Consider the following 19892-nt stretch of genomic DNA (forward strand, 5'->3'; position numbering starts at 1 on the left):
TTTCCGGTGGCTGCCCCGCCTGCATTCCCACCAGCCGTGCACGAGGGCTCCTTTCATGTGTAAAGATACCGCCATGTTTTGGTACTTATAACTGTAAGAGCCCTGTGTGACCAGCACGTGTGTAGATCATGTTTCTGTGAACATGCGTGTTCATGTTGACTCTGGTGATAGGCATTAGACATGTGGAGGAACTGCCCACGGATGTGATCACGGATCATTGCCACCAGCTCTCGTGCCCTCGCTGGCGCCTTCCCCCCAAGGCCCTCCCCCTCCTCCGCAGGAAGTGGCCCCCCGCTGACCCACGTCCCAGAGGGAGCCCCCTGCAGCACTGCATCCTGTCCGCCACCTGGAACGAGGCTGCTGCACAGCCAGCACCTGCGGGCTCCCCACTCCCTCCGCTGCGGCTCCTCCCTTCTGCTCTGAGCCTCAGAGCCACTCAGGTGACACCCGTCACCTTTACAAGCCCCTGCCATGTCCAAGCAGCTGTGCAGGGCACTGTGGCCGCTCGAGGAGCGCTCGTCTGGACCGCATGGGGTGGCCTGGGAGAGAAGAGGGCCTCCTCCACGATCCTGTGCACCTCATCTCCTCTGCAGGTGCCTGGCCGCGGGTCCCTAAGCCCGGCCCACATGGGACCATGTTTCCAAGGACTGACCTACGACCTGTGGCAGCCCAGGCCTCTGGCAGGGAGGGACTTGTGTGCCTGCCCTTCGGGTCCGTGTGCAGGGCAGCGCCGTGCCTGCGGGAGCCGCCTGGCGCCGGGAACACACCCAGGTCCCTCTGGGAGGGAGAGAGGCGGGCAGCCCTCAGAGCCTCGCCCAGCGCCCTCGGGCCGGAGCCCGCGCCTGTGCAGGCCGCCGAGGGGACGCTGCGGGGACGTGTGGTCACCTCTGGCCTCGGGGACCGAGAACTGTCCACCCCGAGGCAGGAGGTGGCGACGCCCCAGCTTGAGAGCAGGAGCCGAGAGGATCCGCGCCGAGGAGGCAGCTGGGGGGGTGGGGGGGGGCGCCGGGGGAGGGAACAGCGTGAGTCCTCGGTCCCGCCCACCGGCCCCGAGGCCAAGGTGTCGCCCGGCTTCTGAAGATGCGAAGAGACACACAGAGGAGGAGAAAGAGAAAACGCGCTTTATTCGGGGACACGGGACCCACTCCCACCCGCGGAATGAAAAGCGAAACAGAACAGGCTGAGCCCGGCGCGGTGGCCACGGAAGCCACGCGGTTCCGCTGCCGTGGACAGCGGGGCCTGTGGGTCCTCTCAGCACTCAGACCACCACAGGCCCAGACGCGGCCTCGGCCGGGCTAGGGGGGTGGTGGGTAGAAGACGGGGCCGTCCTTGCACACCTCCAGGTCCTGGGCGAGGCCGGCGCCCCCCGCCCCGCGCGCCGGCTCCCCGGGCTCCGCGCAGCCCCGCAGCTGCAGGTCCCGGGTGAAGCACAGCTCGATCTGCCCCAGCAGCTGCACCTCCTCGCCCTGCGCACGAGAGGGAGACGCTGCAGCCCTCGGACCGGGACCCGCACGGTCCTACGTGGTGGCCGGAGCTGGTCACCCTGGGCAGGACCTAGAGCTGACCGACGGCCTCCCAGCCCAGACCCTGGGCACCCCGTCCTCCCACGCTGCCTGGGCAGGGCGGGTCCTGCTCCGGGGACAAAGCCCACAGCTCGTGTGTGAACTGGACCGGTGGCCGCCGGGATCGCAGTGAACGTTTCCTGCTCAGAGGCTGGCCCACAGGCACGTCCCACCTCAGCCCTCCCGGGACAGGTGCATCCTGGGTAGTAAGGGACGAACACCCTGTCCCAGGGCCTGGAGCCAAAGAACAAGGTGATTTCCACACACACACACACACACACACACACACACACACACAGACACAGCATGCACCATGTGCACCCTACACAGCACATGCCTACACCACACGTGTGCACACATGTGCACGCCCCCCCCACACACACACAAGCAGCACACGGGGAACTCCGCGGTGAGCACAGCCACCAGCAGCGTGGACCCGGCACTCGGCACAGAAGCAGCCAGAGCCCTGACCTGCTCGGGCGGGAGACACTGGATCTTGGGCGCGACTCCGTACAGGCTGGCGAGGGCGTCTTTGATGTCTGACACCTGAGAGGACATAACGGGCACAGAAATGGAACTCCCACGGAGAACCCAGCCGCCGTCCACGCGGCTGTGACACTGTTCCCACCCTGGCACCCCCAGCTGACCCGGAGGCCTGGCTGATCGCGGCACACAGGACAGGGACACCGGGTGCCCCGCCCCCCCCGACAGGATGTGGCCTCCGGCCGCCAGGCCTCCACCTCCCGCTCATCCTCTCGCCCCGTCTGCACCAGAGCCTGGGGCCGGGCAGAAGCAGGAAGTGCCTGGTGGTGAAGCACCTGACCCGTGGCCGGGACCCGTGGCCCCTCACATGCCTGCCGCCCAGAGGAGGGGGGGGAGGAGGAGGAGGAGGGGGAGGAGGAGGAGGAGGAGGAGGGAGGAGGAGAGGAGGAGGGGGAGGAGGAGGAGGGAGGAGGAGGAGGAGGAGGGGGAGGAGGAGGAGGAGGGGGAGGAGGAGGAGGAGGAGGAGGAGGAGGAGGAGGGAGGAGGAGGAGGAGGAGGGGGAGGAGGAGGAGGGAGGAGGAGGAGGAGGAGGGGGAGGAGGAGGAGGAGGAGGGGAGGAGGGGGAGGAGGAGGAGGAGGGAGGAGGAGGAGGAGGAGGGGGAGGAGGGGGAGGGGGAGGAGGGGAGGAGGAGGAGGAGGAGGAGGGGGAGGAGGAGGAGGAGGAGGGGGAGGAGGAGGAGGAGGAGGGGGAGGAGGAGGAGGAGGAGGGAGGAGGAGGAGGAGGAGGGGGAGGAGGAGGGGGAGGAGGAGGAGGAGGAGGGAGGAGGAGGAGGAGGAGGGGAGGAGGAGGAGGAGGGGGAGGGGGAGGAGGAGGAGGAGGAGGAGAGGAGGAGGAGGAGGAGGAGGAGGAGGAGGAGGGAGGAGGAGGAGGAGGAGGGGGAGGAGGAGGAGGAGGAGGGAGGAGGAGGAGGAGGAGGAGGAGGAGGAGGGAGGAGGAGGAGGAGGAGGAGGAGGAGGGGGGGGAGGAGGGGGAGGAGGAGGAGGGAGGAGGAGGAGGAGGAGGGGAGGAGGAGGAGGAGGAGGGGGGGAGGAGGAGGAGGGAGGAGGGAGGAGGAGGAGGAGGAGGAGGGGGAGGAGGGGAGGAGGAGGAGGAGGAGGAGGAGGGGGAGGAGCGCCACAAACGCAGTCACTGCCGCTTCAGCACACACACGGCAGGAAGGGAGGTCGCGAGGCCCCTCTGAGCCCCTGCAGCGCCCGGGCCGGCGGGCATGTGCTGGGCACCGTGAGTGCGATGCAGCAGGAAGAGGCTGGAGTCACTCACCTGGTAGTAATTGCCCCCGGATGGCAGGATGCCCAGCTTCTGGAGCATGCTGGCCGGGAGGAAGGAAAACGGCTGCTCAGCTAAGGTCCGTCCTCCTTTATCCTTCTTTCCAACATCACTTCCCAGCCAAGTAAGGTGCTCCTAGAGGCCACGCTTTCCCCGGACCTCGGGCAGCAAGCCTCTGAGGACGGCCAGCCCCCCACACCCAGCACCTCCCCACCTAGCACCCCCCACCCAGAGCCCCCGCAACCAGCGCCCCCCCACCTAGCACCCCCCACCCAGGGTGTTCCGCTCCGAGAGGCGGCCCATGCCCGTGTCCACACTGCGTGGCCGTGACCCAGGGGCCCAGGAAGGCCTGCAGGAGCGGAGGACGTCTCAGAACCGCCGCTCACCAGGCGCCCAGCCCTGCAGGGGCAGCTGCCACCAGGGGCTCCGGGCCAGCGGCTGGGGCGCACCCGGGGCGGGCCATCACCCCCAGTTGGGCAGAGGGAGGCTGCGGCCGGCGGCCCACCTGTTGAGGGCGAGCGCCCGGTACAAGTCCAGGGCCTTCCCGAAGTACTTCCGCTCGGAGCCGAGGACGTCCAGCTGCGCCGCGCAGGTCCCGTGCTTCGCCCACTCGTGCTTCCTGGAGGCACAGGCTCTGCTGGACGTCAGGGGCGAGGGCCCCCCAGAGGCTCCCGAGTCCTCCCCCGGCACAGGGCGCCCCATGGCAGCCCAGGCGCTGGCCTCACCCCACCCACGCCTAGAGCGCCACCCCATGAACACGCGTGGCCTCCAGGCCCCGCCCTCCTCCCATGAGCACTGGGGGCTGAGCAGGAAGGCGCTGCCCCTCACCGCCCCAGCACCCCTCCCGCCCCAACAGCACCCGCAGCCCGGCCAGGCACCCCTCCCGCCCCGACAGTGCCCGCAGCCTGGCTGAGCACCCCTCCCGCCCCGACAACAACCTCAGCCCGGCCAGGCACCCCTCCCGCCCCAACAGCACCCGCAGCCTGGCCGGGCACCCCTCCCGCCCCGACAGCGCCCGCAGCCTGGCCGGGCACCCCTCCCGCCCCGACAGCACCTGCAGCCTGGCTGAGCACCCCTCCCACCCTGACAACAACCTCAGCCCGGCCGGGCACCCCTCCCGCCCCAACAGTGCCCGCAGCCTGGCTGAGCACCCCTCCCGCCCCAACAGCACCCGCATCCTGGCCGGGCACCCCTCCCGCCTCGACAGCAACCTCAGCCTGGCCGGGCACCCCTCCCGCCCCAACAGTGCCCGCAGCCTGGCTGAGCACCCCTCCCGCCTCGACAGCAACCTCAGCCTGGCTGAGCACCCCTCCCACCCCAACAGTGCCCGCAGCCTGGCTGAGCACCCCTCCCGCCCCGACAGTGGGGTCAGTTCCGAGTGCCTGGCCGGCAGGCGGGTCACTGTGAGAGACGCCGAGGCCTGTCCCCGGCTCGGCTCACATTAGGGCGTCCATGTCCGCGGAACCCAACCGCCCAGCCCGATGTCTGCCATGGCACAGCAGCTGGTATTCAGGAGAATGGTCACTGGGCGTTCTCTACAGTGCAGGGCAGATGGAGTCTCCATTCTCACAGCTCCCCAAGCTGGTTTACCAGTGGGGAAATTGAGGCTCAGAGGGGCCGGCTGGGCACGCGCTACAGGGCACCAGCCAGGAAGCCCGCGGCCTCTCTCGAGCCCCCCCTGGCTTCCCGGGCAGGCCCTGCGGGGGCGCGGCCGCCGGTCCCCCGCCAGTCGCAGACCACGGCCCCCACCTCCACGTGAGCCCTCGGGCCCAGGCCCTCAGCTGTGCCAGCAACTCGTCAACCACGCGGTCTCCACAGGCAACATTCCCAGGAGCTTCCTAGAGCGCACACTTCCCGCACCTCGGAAATCCGCCTGGATGTGCACCAGTTCACCCCGAAGTCCACCCGGAGCCGGGGTTCACCTGCCACCACGGAGACACACATGGGCGAGTCACTAAGCCCCTTCGAGAACAGTCTCCAGAGTCGATTACTCGGGAACTTGCGAAGCTCTGGGGGACGGAAACGGAGCCTCCTCCCCCAGCGGGAGCTGCACCTGAGCTGCAGGTGGCTGGTTTCTGTGTGAACGGGAACAGTCACCCCAGGACCTGCTCCGCGGGGCACGGGGGGGGGGGGGTGAGCTGAGAGGTCCCAGCTCAGGGCAAAGACTCAACAGCAACTGATGCCTGGAGCAGGCTGGCCTCCACCGACGGGGGCTGCAGGACACACGCAGGCATCGAGGGGAACGCGAGCGGAAACACTCACTCCACTCACATGCTGGTCACCCCTCATCGGTCAGTGACAAGCTTGGTTCAGTGAGGAACGTCCAATTCCAAGTGACCGGCTGGGCCGCTCAGGGACCACGCTGAGCCCGTCTCCCAGTGAGCCCATCCCCCAGCGAGCCTGTAACGCCCACGGGCCTGACCCCCCAGCGAGCCCAGCCTCCAGCAAGCCCGGCCCCCAGCGAGCCTGTCCCCCAGCGAGCCTGTCCCCAGCGAGCCCGGCCCCCAGCGAGCCTGTAACGCCCACGGGCCTGACCCCCAGCGAGCCCAGCCTCCAGCAAGCCCGGCCCCCAGTGAGCCTGTCCCCCAGCGAGCCCATCCCCAGCGAGCCCGGCCCCCAGCGAGCCCGGCCCCCAGCGAGCCTGGCCCCAGCGAGCCCGGCCCCCAGCGAGCCCGGCCCCCAGCGAGCCCATCCCCAGCGAGCCCGGCCCCCAGCGAGCCCGGCCCCCAGCGAGCCCGGCCCCCAGCGAGCCCGGCCCCCAGCAAGCCCGTCCCCAGCGAGCCCGGCCCCCAGCAAGCCCGTCCCCCAGTGAGCCTGTCCCCCGGCGAGCCCGTCCCCCAGCGACCCCGTCCCCCAGCGAGCCCGTCCCCCGGCGAGCCCGTCCCCCAGCGACCCCGTCCCCCAGCGAGCCCAGCCCCCAGTGAGCCCGTCCCCCCCCCCCCCCCCGGCGAGCCCGTCCCCCCCGGCGAGCCTGTCCCCCGGCGAGCCCGGCCCCCAGCGAGCCCGGCCCCCAGCGAGCCTGTAACGCCCACGGGCCTGGCCCTCGCTGGGTCTTTCCTGACAAGAACCCAGGGCCCCTCGGAGAAACTAAACAAAACTATTCTCACGCAGCCGCTTCCCGCTGACGGCAACGCGGGGCCGAGGCCGGGACGTCCCTACAATCTCCCGCCACAAGGCGACCGGGCCCCCGTGAGCCACGTGCGGCGAGGAGGGGGACAGCCGCCACGGCGCCACGTCCGCGTCTCCACCTCTGCGCTGAGGCGCTCTGGAGAGCACACGCCCTCATTAGCGTGCGATAACCATCTGTCACTCGGAACACGAAGACATGGGGTGTGTGACTGCGCGACGCCACCTGAAGGGGGACCTCACTGCCGTTATCGAGCACAAACCAGGCGCATGCACGGCCCGCGCTGTTTGGATTAAACCTTCCAGGCCCAGCCCCCGGGGACCTGCTCTGTTGGTTTATTTTTAAGCCGCGTGGCAAGCATGTGGCGATCACTGAACATTGTAACAACTGGCGCAAACACTGTGTAACTCAGCTCTCACATGGAAACACTGTAACCTGGAAGTATTACCCTTCGTTACTTAGTTCCACCCCCCGCCCTCCCTGAAGTGGGAGGTGAATGCTTTTCACTGTTTTCCCGGTTTCGGTTCCTTCCGGCCACTGTCCATGGGAAACCATCGTCTGGAAGGCAGGCTGCACAGACGCCAACGACAAACCTGAGCTCTCACGGCCCCGGTTTCCCGGGCGCATCTCCTTTGTGTTGAAGGGAGATTTCAACCGACAGCCCCAGGATCCGAGGGCCCTAACCCGCCCTCCGGCCACGGCCCGAGTGAAACCTCCCCCAGGACATCAGTGACCAGGCCGCAGACACCACTCTCCTCCCATTTCGTGTTCAGAAGCTCTTCTTTCCACCTTAATCTTTTCCTGAAATCTTTCAGGTTAAATCAACCGTGTTGGACAAATTCTGATCAGTCGCACTCTGAACTATAAGGGGACACACGGGAGTGAGAAGGAGAAAATACAGGATTATCCTCAGTTACTAAAGATATCAGTAAAAAGAACGTTCATGTCTCCTTCAAAGGCGATGATTTTAGGAACTACTTTGGTGAAACAGCATTGTTCTCGTTGGCTCAGCTCTTGCTAAAGTGAAGTGTTTGATGGCGCAGCCCGAGGACAGAGCCGCAGCAAACTGCCCTCTCGCCTCCCCAAGGCGGCCCACGCACCTCTGCTCCCCCCCCCCCCCCCCCAGGGATCCTTTACACATCTCCAGGCAGCGGCACTCCTCCCAGAACCACGCTCTCCTGTCTGACTCGGAGCAACGGCTCCTACGATGCGCAAGTTATCTAAACCCCAACAGAGAACTTTCTCAAAACAAAGTCATGAATGGAATACCCATGAAAAACAAGCCTCTAAGCAATAAAATAATAATAAATAAATAAATAAATAAATAAATAAAATTAAAAAAACAAGCCTCTAAAGGAAATTCCACTCGCCTCATCTTCCACCCATGGCCAGAGGGAGGCGCCAGAAGGGGAGGCTGTCACACCTCTCGCTGGATCAGGGGTCCGCGCCTGTCCCCGCGCCTGTCCCCACGGTTCCCCGGAACGCGCATGCGCCTGGGGCTGGAGACGCGCGGGACTCACCACAAAAAGGTGCTGTTGGGAGACGAGTGGAGCAGGTCAGGCCAGTACATCTTCATGTCTTGCACGAGGTCCTGTGAGCAGTAAAGACAGAACTCGGGTCCAGGCGCGGAGAGGAGCTGGTCCTCAGGCCCCTGGCGAGGCGGCGGGGTGGGGGTGGGGGGGTGGTTGGGGGGGAGTGGGGGTGGGGGGGTTGTTGGGGGGGGTGGGGGGGGATAAATTCTGGGCTCATTTCGCCTCGGGTTGGGCCGAGGAGGCGAGGGTGTCCTGGGGGATGTGCGGGATTGCTTTAGAGACGCATGGCGCTGAGGTGCCAGCGTCCGGCCTGGCAAAGGCATGCAGGACCCTCGCTGCCCAACGACGCCCTTGGGAAGAAAAGACGCGGCCCAGGGGACACCCTGGGACAGAAGCCAGCGTAGGTACCTTAATCTCGTCCAACTTAAAGGGCCACGACCGATTACACGAGTCCGCTTTGTCAGCCCTTGAAAGAAGAGAATAGAAAGGAGAGGTTAGCCTGGGATGGGCTCTGAAGAACCAAGGAAACCCTTCCTCAGGCGCGGAGGACACGGGAGGGGGGTCTGCCTGGGAGCCGCAGGCCATGCCCGTCAGCACAGCCTCAGCTTCCAGGACAGGGCTTTGGGGCAAGGCCAGCCTCGCGCACACAGCAGGGGAAGCCTAAGGCACCCGCAGGGCGCGTGGAGCCAGGTCCCCGGGAGGGGTTTCCAGCGGGAGGCCTGTCCCTTTAAGAGGAGGTGAGGTTAGGAGCCCAGGTGCTGGGGTGACCTTGCCCAGCACCAAGCCCTCGCCCTCCTCCTCGGTGGCAATTCTGTCCTCACCGTCACCTCTGCGTCCACTGGCAGCTCAGGCCGCGAGGTCGCCAGCCCGCTCCCCAGACCCGGCCGTTTCCCGTCACCCAGCTGCCCGGACCTGGGCCTGCGCTGACCGCCCGCTCATAGGTGAGAACCGGAGAGCCAGGGGCCCCGGGGAAGGCGGACTACAGGCCGGCCCTGGGCCCCCTTGAAGCTGCCTTCTGCTGACCCCATGCCGAGGGGCACGAGGGACACGAGCACAGCAAAACCGAAGGGCCTCCTCTCCGCTGAGCAGCGGGGCCGTGTGTGCAAATTGCAGCACAAATCCGTGCACAACAGCAAGAGAACAAACTACACAAAATGCCGCAGAACCAGGAAATCAGTCTGGGCGGCTGTGAGGGGTCGCTAACATAGACCATGGATAGAATTTATATTCATATTATCCTACTGCCCCCAAATGAGGACCCTAACATACACTCAGAGTCCCTAAAGCGCATGTTTGGCCTAGACCCGTGGTCGGCAAACTGCGGCTCCCAAGCCACATGCGGCTCTTTGGCCCCTTGAGTGTGGCTCTTCCTAAGCCTTAGGAGGACCCTAATTAAGTGAATAACAATGTACCTGCCTATATAGTTTAAGTTTAAAAACTTTGGCTCTCAAAAAAAATTTCAGTCGTTGTCCTGTTGATATTTGGCTCTGTGGACTAATGAGTTTGCCGACCACTGGCCTAGACTGTTACTATTCAATCAAAACAGAACGACACAGCAGGATTAGGGTCATGTTACTGCTTTCCAGCGAGGAGCTGGTCTACGGACTGAACCACAGGGTCTCGTGGAATGAACTCCCCACAACATCTCAAGTGTAACTCTCAGAACCAGACGCGCTCGTCTCCGGGGGGCGGCCGCTGGCCTGTGTGGTTCCTGCAGCGAGTACTCGCCACAGTCCGTGGATCGTCCAGTAGTCCGGGGGGTCCCTGCAGCCGTCTTCCGCTCTCTAGGCAAGAGAGAGAGAACAATTGGCTCATCGCTGACTTCACAGACTCGGCGCCCTTCCTCTCTTTCAACACGAATCAATGGCAGGGTTAACACACAATAAGCCCCCTGCGAACTTGCAGTCAGTTCACCCCACAGTACACACTCGTGAGGAAACTACACGGGCTGGGTGTCATCTCTGCAATGAGTGGACCAGCCCGCAGTCTAAATGACAGAATTAAAACATCATTTTATCTCCTTTTATGTGCTCGCAAAGTAGGTCAAGCCGATGGAAACACTCCTATTTGCCGATGAATGATTCTATCGTATAAGCGTAGACAATCGGCTGAGAACAGAAGGCGGGTGACGCCCCATTAGCCTCACGTCTGTTCAGGCACCAAGTCCAAACACATCCGTGAGCCAGGGACTATCGAAAATCTGGAGCCATAAGAATGCCCAGGTGAGAACAGGAGTACATGATGAGAGAGAGAGTCACAGAGCTACGGAGCTCAGGGGCCTCCACACAGTTTAGCTAACACGGAGATTTGGTAAGATAAACAGCCACCAAGAAATACATTTTCACTATCAAATGAAACACAAATAAAAAGCAGACGTTGGAGTTGACCAGGTGGGACCAGGTGGGGACCAGGTGGGATCGGGTGAGGCAGCGTTTGTGGGACACATCACCCGCCAGCGGGCCTGGCCGCCGCCCCGAGGGAAGGCCCCCAGCGCTACCCAAGCAGCTCAGCCCACACTGCTCCTTCCAGCCACAAACCCTGCTGCCCAGGAGCCAGAACCAGACGCCAACCGAACTGGCCGCCCCCCTCCCCACCCCCACCCCCGCCCCAGCAGAGGCTGCTCTGCGGGAAGAGACAGACAACCGTTGTAAAGCGAGACCAGCACGCCCAGCAGCTGCGCACAGGGGCGCCCACTGGCAGACACCTTTCCGGGTCCAGGGCATAATGTGGTAAGATAACACGTGACATTTCATTTTCCTTTGTCAACAGAAAAACCAGCCTGCGAGAAGCGGAAAGAGGCCTGGTTACCCATGGCAACCGCATGCTGGCCGGAAACCAGAGCCGGAAGCTCCGCAGGTCGCATGAGCTGACCCAGCCACACCGCTGCCAGCTGCCCCCCGGGAACTCCAGGAAAAGGCCTCTCTGACTGAGATTCTTGAGCGAACATTTCAGAAACACCATCAGTAAAATTAGGGAGAGCTCAGCGGGAGGATGAAACACCCCAGGTCGGGCAATTTACCCCCTTTACAAACTGCCCATGGGGGTGGGGGGTGGGGACAGGCCTGCAGGGGCAGGCGGAGGCGGGCCCCAGCTCAGGCAGCCCCCCATCTTAGGCAGGGCCCCGGCTCAGACAAGACCCCATCTCAGATAGGACCCCGTCCAGTGAGAAAGACACCCCCGCCCCCCACTGAGGCAGGGCTCCTCTTGGTGACACTTAAGGGCACAGGGCTCAGGACAAGTCAGAGGCACAGGCAGAAAGACCAACCCATAGGCGCCAAGAGCAGGCCAAGGAGACAGGGACTGCCGTGTTCTGGGAGACATTTGTTCACAAAACATTTTCATTGATTTCAGAGCGGAACTGAGAGGGAGAGAAACATCACTGATGAGAGAGAATCATCGATCCGCTGCCTCCTGCCCGTCCCGTTGGGAATCCAGCCTCCGGAACCCAGAGGACTAAAGCCAGCGCCCGGAGCCCCCAGCGGTGGCGCTGCCACAGCCCAGGCACCTGCCGCAGGGCCCTCCTGGAGGGAGCGGCTGCCAGGACGGGAAGGCACAGCCACGCGGAGCAGCAGCCCCAGGCCCAGAGAGGAAACAAGCGAGATTTCTTAGGGGCGTCCCTGTCAGAGGGCCCGAGGCAGACACGCACCTTGCACACGGTCGCAGGCCAGTGGTGGACCATGATCAGCTTCTTCCACTCGTGGCTGCCGCTGCGGAGACAAGGAACCACACCCCTAGAGCGTTCCAGTTACTGAAAAATTAGCCCGTCCAGCCATCCACCCATCTGTCCATCAACCCATCAATCCATCCACTCATCCATCTATCCGCCCATCTGTCCACCCATCCATCCACCCACTCACCCATGTGTCCAGCAGTCCATCTATCTAGCCATCCATCCGAGCCCTCATTCATTCAAGGAACAGTGAATACCTGCTACAGGCCAGGCATTTCTGTGGGACGGGGTTCCTGCCCTGAGTGGGGGACAGAGTCCGCAGGCACTATGGTGGGGCAGGGATGAGTCCCACCCCCTGAGGTGCACGTGGCCGTGAGGGACACAAGGGCCAAGTATGGAAAGCACATTCACAGGGTCATGTAGTTGCAAAGCAGTGAAGAATATAGCCAAGCAGTGGATGGGCACAGCAGGGCGGGGAGCGGGTGGGCAGGGCGGGGAGCGGGTGGGCAGGGCGGGGAGCGGGTGGGCAGGGCGGGGAGTGGGTGGGCAGGGCGGGGAGCGGGTGGGCAGGGCGGGGAGTGGGTGGGCAGGGCGGGGAGCGGGTGGGCAGGGCAGGGAGTGGATGGGCAGGGCGGGGAGTGGGTGGGCAGGGCAGGGAGTGGATGGGCAGGGAAGGGTTGAATTAGGGTCAGGCAGCCAGGAAGGCCTGGAGCCAGGGAACACCCACCAGGCGCCTCTGTCCTAAGGGCTCAGGGGCGGGAAACAGACCCATCGCCCTCATCCCACGGTGAACCCCTCCGCACACATTCGCTGAAGCCGCCGGATGCCTCTGACCTCCCCCCATTCAGGGAGAGGCCTCCCTGCTCCCGGCAGAGGGGGTGACGTGGGAGGAGAGGGCGCCCTTCAGAGCCCGGCTCAGAGGGGTGGGGGGCTGGCAGCAGGAAGCTCAGCCTCTTTGTCAGGCTCAGCAGACAGACAGACAGACAGACGCCGGCCGCAGGTGAAAGTACTCAGATGGAAATTGGGGTTCATGGGGATACAGAACTGGTCCCCCACAGTCGTGCTGGGTAAGGGGCGCGCTGAGTGACACAGAGCTCGGACGCCATGAAACCTGGTCTTAGATCTGAGGTGAGGAGACCAGAGCTCGGCATAAAGGAAAAGCCGGTGCCGGCAGCGTGAGCAGGACGGACAACAGGCAGTGTGGGCAGCAGGACGGACAACAGGCAGCGTGGGCAGCAGGACGGACAACAGGCAGTGTGAGCAGCAGGATGGACAACCGGCAGTGTGGGCAGCAGGACAGACAACAGGCAGCGTGAGCAGCAGGACGGACAACCGGCAGTGTGGGCAGCAGGACAGACAACAGGCAGCGTGAGCAGAAGGACGGACAACCGGCAGTGTGGGCAGCAGGACAGACAACCGGCAGTGTGAGCAGCAGGACGGACAACAGGCAGTGTGGGCAGCAGGACGGACAACAGGCAGTGTGGGCAGCAGGACGGACAACCGGCAGTGTGGGCAGCAGGACGGACAACCGGCAGTGTGGGCAGCAGGACAGACAACAGGCAGCGTGAGCAGCAGGACGGACAACCGGCAGTGTGGGCAGCAGGACAGACAACAGGCAGCGTGAGCAGCAGGACGGACAACCGGAAGTGTGGGCAGCAGGACAGACAACCGGCAGTGTGAGCAAAAGGACGGACAACAGGCAGTGTGAGCAGCAGGACGGACAACCGGCAGTGTGGGCAGCAGGACGGACAACAGGCAGCGTGGGCAGCAGGACGGACAACAGGCAGCGTGGGCAGCAGGACGGACAACAGGCAGCGTGGGCAGCAGGACGGACAACTGGCAGTGTGGGCAGCAGGACAGACAACAGGCAGCGTGAGCAGCAGGACGGACAACCGGCAGTGTGGGCAGCAGGACAAACAGGCAGCGTGAGCAGCAGGACGGACAACCGGAAGTGTGGGCAGCAGGACAGACAACCGGCAGTGTGAGCAAAAGGACGGACAACAGGCAGCGTGAGCAGCAGGACGGACAACCGGCAGTGTGGGCAGCAGGACGGACAACAGGCAGCGTGGGCAGCAGGACGGACAACCGGCAGTGTGGGCAGCAGGACGGACAACAGGCAGCGTGAGCAGCAGGACGGACAACCGGCAGTGTGGGCAGCAGGACAGACAACAGGCAGCGTGAGCAGCAGGACGGACAACCGGCAGTGTGGGCAGCAGGACAGACAACAGGCAGCGTGAGCAGCAGGACGGACAACCGGAAGTGTGGGCAGCAGGACAGACAACCGGCAGCGTGAGCAAAAGGACGGACAACAGGCAGCGTGAGCAGCAGGACGGACAACCGGCAGTGTGGGCAGCAGGACGGACAACAGGCAGTGTGGGCAGCAGGACGGACAACCGGCAGTGTGGGCAGCAGGACGGACAACAGGCAGTGTGGGCAGCAGGACGGACAACAGGCAGTGTGGGCAGCAGGACGGACAACAGGCAGTGTGGGCAGCAGGACGGACAACCGGCAGTGTGGGCAGCAGGACGGACAACAGGCAGTGTGGGCAGCAGGACGGACAACAGGCAGTGTGGGCAGCAGGACGGACAACAGGCAGTGTGGGCAGCAGGACGGACAACAGGCAGTGTGGGCAGCAGGACGGACAACAGGCAGTGTGGGCAGCAGGACGGACAACCGGCAGTGTGGGCAGCAGGACGGACAACAGGCAGTGTGGGCAGCAGGACGGACAACAGGCAGTGTGGGCAGCAGGACGGACAACAGGCAGTGTGAGCAGCAGGACGGACAACAGGCAGTGTGAGCAGCAGGACGGACAACCGGCAGTGTGGGCAGCAGGACGGACAACAGGCAGTGTGGGCAGCAGGACGGACAACTGGCAGTGTGGGCAGCAGGACGGACAACAGGCAACCGGCAGCGTGGGCAGCAGGACGGACAACCGGCAGCGTGGGCAGCAGGACGGACAACAGGCAGCGTGGGCAGCAGGACGGACAACAGGCAGCGTGGGCAGCAGGACGGACAACAGGCAGCGTGGGCAGCAGGACGGACAACAGGCAGCGTGAGCAGCAGGACGGACAACCGGCAGTGTGGGCAGCAGGACGGACAACCGGCAGTGTGGGCAGCAGGACGGACAACAGGCAGTGTGGGCAGCAGGACGGACAACAGGCAGTGTGGGCAGCAGGACGGACAACCGGCAGTGTGGGCAGCAGGACGGACAACAGGCAGTGTGGGCAGCAGGACAACAGGCAGTGTGGGCAGCAGGACGGACAACAGGCAGCGTGGGCAGCAGGACGGACAACAGGCAGCGTGGGCAGCAGGACGGACAACAGGCAGTGTGAGCAGCAGGACGGACAACCGGCAGTGTGGGCAGCAGGACGGACAACAGGCAGTGTGGGCAGCAGGACGGACAACCGGCAGTGTGGGCAGCAGGACGGACAACAGGCAGTGTGGGCAGCAGGACGGACAACCGGCAGTGTGGGCAGCAGGACGGACAACAGGCAGTGTGAGCAGCAGGACGGACAACCGGCAGTGTGGGCAGCAGGACGGACAACAGGCAGTGTGGGCAGCAGGACGGACAACCGGCAGTGTGGGCAGCAGGACGGACAACAGGCAGTGTGTGCAGCAGGACGGACAACCGGCAGTGTGGGCAGCAGGACGGACAACCGGCAGTGTGGGCAGCAGGACGGACAACCGGCAGTGTGAGCAGCAGGACAGACAACCGGCAGTGTGGGCAGCAGGACAGACAACCGGCAGTGTGGGCAGCAGGACGGACAACAGGCAGTGTGAGCAGCAGGACAGACAACCGGCAGTGTGGGCAGCAGGACAGACAACCGGCAGTGTGGGCAGCAGGACGGACAACAGGCAGCGTGAGCAGCAGGACGGACAACAGGCAGTGTGGGCAGCAGGACGGACAACAGGCAGCGTGAGCAGCAGGACGGACAACAGGCAGCGTGGGCAGCAGGACGGACAACCGGCAGCGTGAGCAGCAGGACAGACAACAGGCAGCGTGGGCAGCAGGCGGGAGAAGAGCCTCTTTGCCGGGATGCAGAGCCTCAGCCCACAGGTGGAAACGGAGGCTGCCAGTGGGGCCAGGGCTGGGCGACCAGACCAGCAATGGGCGCCCTGTAAACCGGAAGCCGCAGAGCGCCGAGACGATGCCCACCTACATCCAGCCGTGGGGCGTGGAGCAGCCCCGGCCCCTGAGCAGAGGGGGCCGGTCACTGCGCCCTCGGCCAGGTGGGACCAGGTGGGACCAGGTGGGACCAGCCCTGAGCTGTGCGCCCCGAGGGGCTGCACCGCCTCTGTGTCCCGCCCCCGCCGGGCAGGGCGGGTGTCCGTGAAGCAGGTGTGTGACTTGGGGGGGGGACATATGCACATACTGCGCCTCCTTCTTTAGCTGCATTGGCTGGTGCCCTTGGCCAGGCAGGGTCTACCCATTCCCCCCAGTAACGCCTCCCCTCGCACCGCACCCACTGTCGGGGCAGGTGTATTTCTACTTCACAGGTGAGCAGAGGCCACGACCACCCTCAACCCCACGCGCGGCCTCTCAGCGACCCTCTTAACCTGGTGGCAAAAACTAATGGCCGGAGCCCTTCAGAACGTACGCTTTCTGGGGAGCCTGAGCTATCATGTTACCCTTCACCGTGTACCCCCAAACAGCCATATTTCACTGAAACTCTAACAAGCTAAACCCAGCTTCTCCAGCGCCTCCTGCACAGGGCGACACCCTCGATTAGTGCGATCGTCACCCAGATAAAATAGAGGAAAAGTTCGAGTCTGGCGCCGGCTGCAGGCTTCCTGTGCAGTCAAGCGAGGGTCCCCTAGGACGCCGCCGGTGCCCACCGACTCTCCGCCGGGACAAGCCTGGGGGGGACCCCTCTCCCACCGCGGCTGGAGTCTACACGGAGGCTGCGCAGGGACCCCCACCGCGTCCACCGGCGCGGCCCCCCCGAGGCTGGGACCCCACGCGCGCCCAGGGGAGCACCCACCTGCTCCGGAGCCCGCGCGCGCAGCTCAGGCAGAAGGCCAGGCCCAGGGCGCACAGGAGGGCGCGGCCAGGCGCGGCCGGCTTCATGGCGACCCGAGGAGCCGCGCAGCGGGGGCCAAAGGCTCGGCTTCCAAACCCGCGGGGCCGATGGCGCAGGTCCCTGAAACTGGACACATTTCCTTAAGCAGCTCCCTCAGCCCGCCCACGAGGGACTCCCGCCGACCAGCTCCCGCCCCCGCCCGCGCCCGCCGCCCGCCGCGCGGAGCCTGCCAGCCGCACCCGCGATCCCGCGCTGCTGCCCGGCTGTCCCGGCCGCCGCTGCCACCGGGTCTGATCGTTTCCGCCCCCGGCGCCCAGCTTCGGACCCGCCCCACGGCGAGCACGCCCTGCCGCCTACGGGGTGGGGGGGAGCGTGAGGGGGGCGGTGCCCGGCTGGCAGACACGCCCCCAGCCCCGAGGACACGCCCCCAGCCCCGAGGACTTGTCCCAAGCCCCGAGGACACGCCCCCGTCCCCGGGGACACGCCCCAGCCCCGAGGACACGCCCCCGGCCCCGGGGTCCCTCCTGGCTGGTCTCCTGCGAGAGGCTCTCCTTCCAGCCGGGCCACCCCACTCACCGAAACTCATTAAAAGGTCCTGGCACTTTCCTTTCCCCCAAATGACATCGCTGGGGGGAGGGGGAAGGGGGGAGGCGGGGAGAGGGCCCACTGAACTGGGCCGGTCTCGAGGTTCAAGGCCCTGTGCTGTGTGCTGGCTCCCAGCGCCCCGCCAGAGCTGATGCCACCCCCCTCCTCCGCCTCACCCCACCCCTGAGCCCTTGTGGGTGATGTCTGCTTCCACGTGAATTCTGGGGCCCCGCCCGGCATCAGTGGAGTGGAAAATAGTCTCCTGCTCCAAGTGGGGGCACGGGAGCCACCGGGCAAACGTGGGGGCCAAGCGGGGAATGACAGCAAACAACTGGGAAGAGTAATGGCTAGCGTAAGCGAGGAGGCAGCAGTGAGACCTGGGGGAGGGGTCGAGGCAGACAGCATGGGTGCTGGGGGGAGGGTGCCCTGTGCCGGGGGGGCGGGGGTGCAGAGTAACAGGAACCAGGGGAAGCACAGACTCCCGGCCGCGGCGCGTGGGCGAACAGCATCTGCCGGGGAATTCGTCAGATGCAAACTAGTAAACAGCACACAGCACAGCCAGCCGGGGAGCCAGGGTCCGCGTGCGGGCACCTGTGGTTCTTGCAGGTCCGCACTGTGCTCCAGGAGGCAGGTCCAGGCCCTGGGGGTCAGGACCCTGCGAGCCCAGGCAGGGTGCCTGCGAACGGGTCCGAGGCCGCATTCACTGGCGTCTCCAAACGCACAGCCCTGTCCCGCGGGGGGCTCTGGGTCAGGCTGTCCCCTTGGAGGGCCAGGGTGCCCAGCTGGCAGGAGGGGCTGGTGCCCAGCGGGGGTGGGGGGTTGCTCCCAGGTGGATCCTCTGGGTGTGAATTCAGATTCTCCTGCTCCTACCTGGGTAACCTGGGAAGCGAGCTGGCTTCTCTCAGCCGGGTTTCCTCACCTGTAGAGCAGGAACGCGAGGCGCTCCCATGGCTTATAGTTGGGACTAGAGAGTGAGACGAAATCAGGCCCAACAGCTCCTCTGAGGTGGCAAATAAAGGAATCTCTTACCCTCACTCTCTGGTGACAAATTTTAGACTCAAGACCAAGGACTCAAATCCAAATTTTTACCCAAAAGCCTATTCCTGACACCACTTCTGACCCCATCATAAAAGGCTTCAGAAAAGGAAAAGAAAAAAATGAGCTCACCCTCACGTACGCACACATGTGCACACACCGGCAGACACCACTGTGCACTCCCACATACTAGAAAAGACTTCACTTTGCAAAACTTACCTCTAAACCGTAAGTGGGCACCTGAGCTTTAGTCCTAGCCCAGCGTCCGTCCTGTAGAGCGCGCTGCATCACACAGAACGGCTGGCTCTGGCACTAACAGTCAACCGGGCAGTTTTCAAATATTTCGTGTTTTTAAAGGGTTTTGTATATGTTTCTACTTATCCCACACCCTTTTTCAAAAAGCATCTGAGGTGCCTTCCGATGCATAAACAAGGGGTGGTGACTCCCTGCTGCGAGGAAAACTAGAGGCTGGAGAGTAAGAGCAGCAGAGGCGGGCGGTTCCCTGGTGGTCACGCCAAGAGCCCGGATCCCACGGCAGCTCGTGTGAGTTCCCACTTGACCCCGCACAGCCCGCGCAGTGGGAGGCCGGGCACGATCAACCCAGGTTTACAGGCGAGGAGACCATCACCAAGGGCTTCACCGATCTTCGCAAGAAAGGGTAGGCGGGGGCCAGGCCCGATTTCCGGACTGCTAGCCCGGCGCTGCGTTTCTGATGCCTGGGATGCCAGGGAGGGACAGACCCAGGGAGCAGGGTGCCCACTGAACCCTGCCCGTCGTGAGGTTCAAGTCCCTGTGCTGTGTGCTGGCTCCCAGCGCCCCGCCGAGCTGATGCCACCCCCTTCCTCCCCCTCCCCCTCCCGTCTCCATGAGAGGGCTTCTCAGTGAGCATCGCACTCCAGGCCTTCAGCACGAAAACCGACCACCTGGTTCCCCAGATTCCAGGCCAAGTCAGGCCCCGCTGGGTGTGCACTTTGGGGTTAGGCGCGTTAAGGCAGATCATGAACCAAAGGTCACAGTTATCGGGAGCGACGTTCAGGTCTCAGTAAAGACCCTGCCAACAACAGGGCCGTCTGCCCAGAGTGCGCTGGGCGCCCGAGGGCGGCACGGTGGGCAGGAGCGCCCGCCCCTGCAGCAGCTCCGACAGGCTGGCCCGCCTGCCAGGGGCGGCTGGGCGGGGGTTCCCGGCCTCCCCTGCCTCTGCTTCCCCTGCTCCAGATTTTAGGGAGACTCCTTTTTTTGTGCTTTTTCCTACAAACTCTTTGCTCTGTGTAAATATAGCAAACAGGTAAATATTGGGTTAAGAAACCGATTGGGTGCGTTTACACAATGGAACACTGCTGCCCTCCTCGGCTGTAAAAAGGAAGGGACCCCCCTCCCAACAGCATGGAGGGACCTGGAGACTCCACCAAGCGAAATCAGGGGGGGAAAGAGAGAGAGAGGGAGGGGGGAACCCCACAGGACCCACCCACATGTGGAATCCAAGGGACACACCGACAGAAAAACATAGGCTGTTTCCACCAGGTCCACAGTGCAGTCCTCACTGCTGTCCT

At 64.4% G+C, this 19892-nt stretch overlaps 1 protein-coding gene across 2 annotated transcripts; it reads right to left on the reverse strand.

Annotated features, from left to right (window-relative positions):
* Window positions 1–1103: 1103 nt before the first annotated feature.
* On the reverse strand, window positions 1104–19594 carry RNASET2 (ribonuclease T2). Of its 2 annotated transcripts, XM_081094460.1 has the most exons (11): window positions 17899–19594; window positions 16962–17075; window positions 16684–16848; window positions 11678–11738; window positions 9760–9815; window positions 8440–8497; window positions 8020–8090; window positions 3878–3991; window positions 3367–3415; window positions 2034–2108; window positions 1104–1466 (listed from the first exon to the last, which is right to left on the reverse strand). In XM_081094460.1, exons 3-11 carry the CDS (start codon window positions 16767–16769, stop codon window positions 1296–1298), a joined length of 741 nt encoding a protein of 246 aa, XP_080950586.1. In that variant the 5' UTR covers window positions 16770–16848; window positions 16962–17075; window positions 17899–19594; the 3' UTR covers window positions 1104–1295. The 2 variants fall into 2 exon arrangements, with proteins under 2 accessions (XP_080950586.1, XP_080950587.1); XM_081094461.1 differs by lacking the exon at window positions 17899–19594 and having other exon boundaries at window positions 16684–16842; window positions 16962–17048.
* Window positions 19595–19892: the final 298 nt, after the last annotated feature.

This window comes from Myotis nattereri (assembly GCF_964212035.1).
Source record: "Myotis nattereri genome assembly, chromosome: 6".
In the NCBI taxonomy this organism is placed as follows: domain Eukaryota; kingdom Metazoa; phylum Chordata; class Mammalia; order Chiroptera; family Vespertilionidae; genus Myotis; species Myotis nattereri.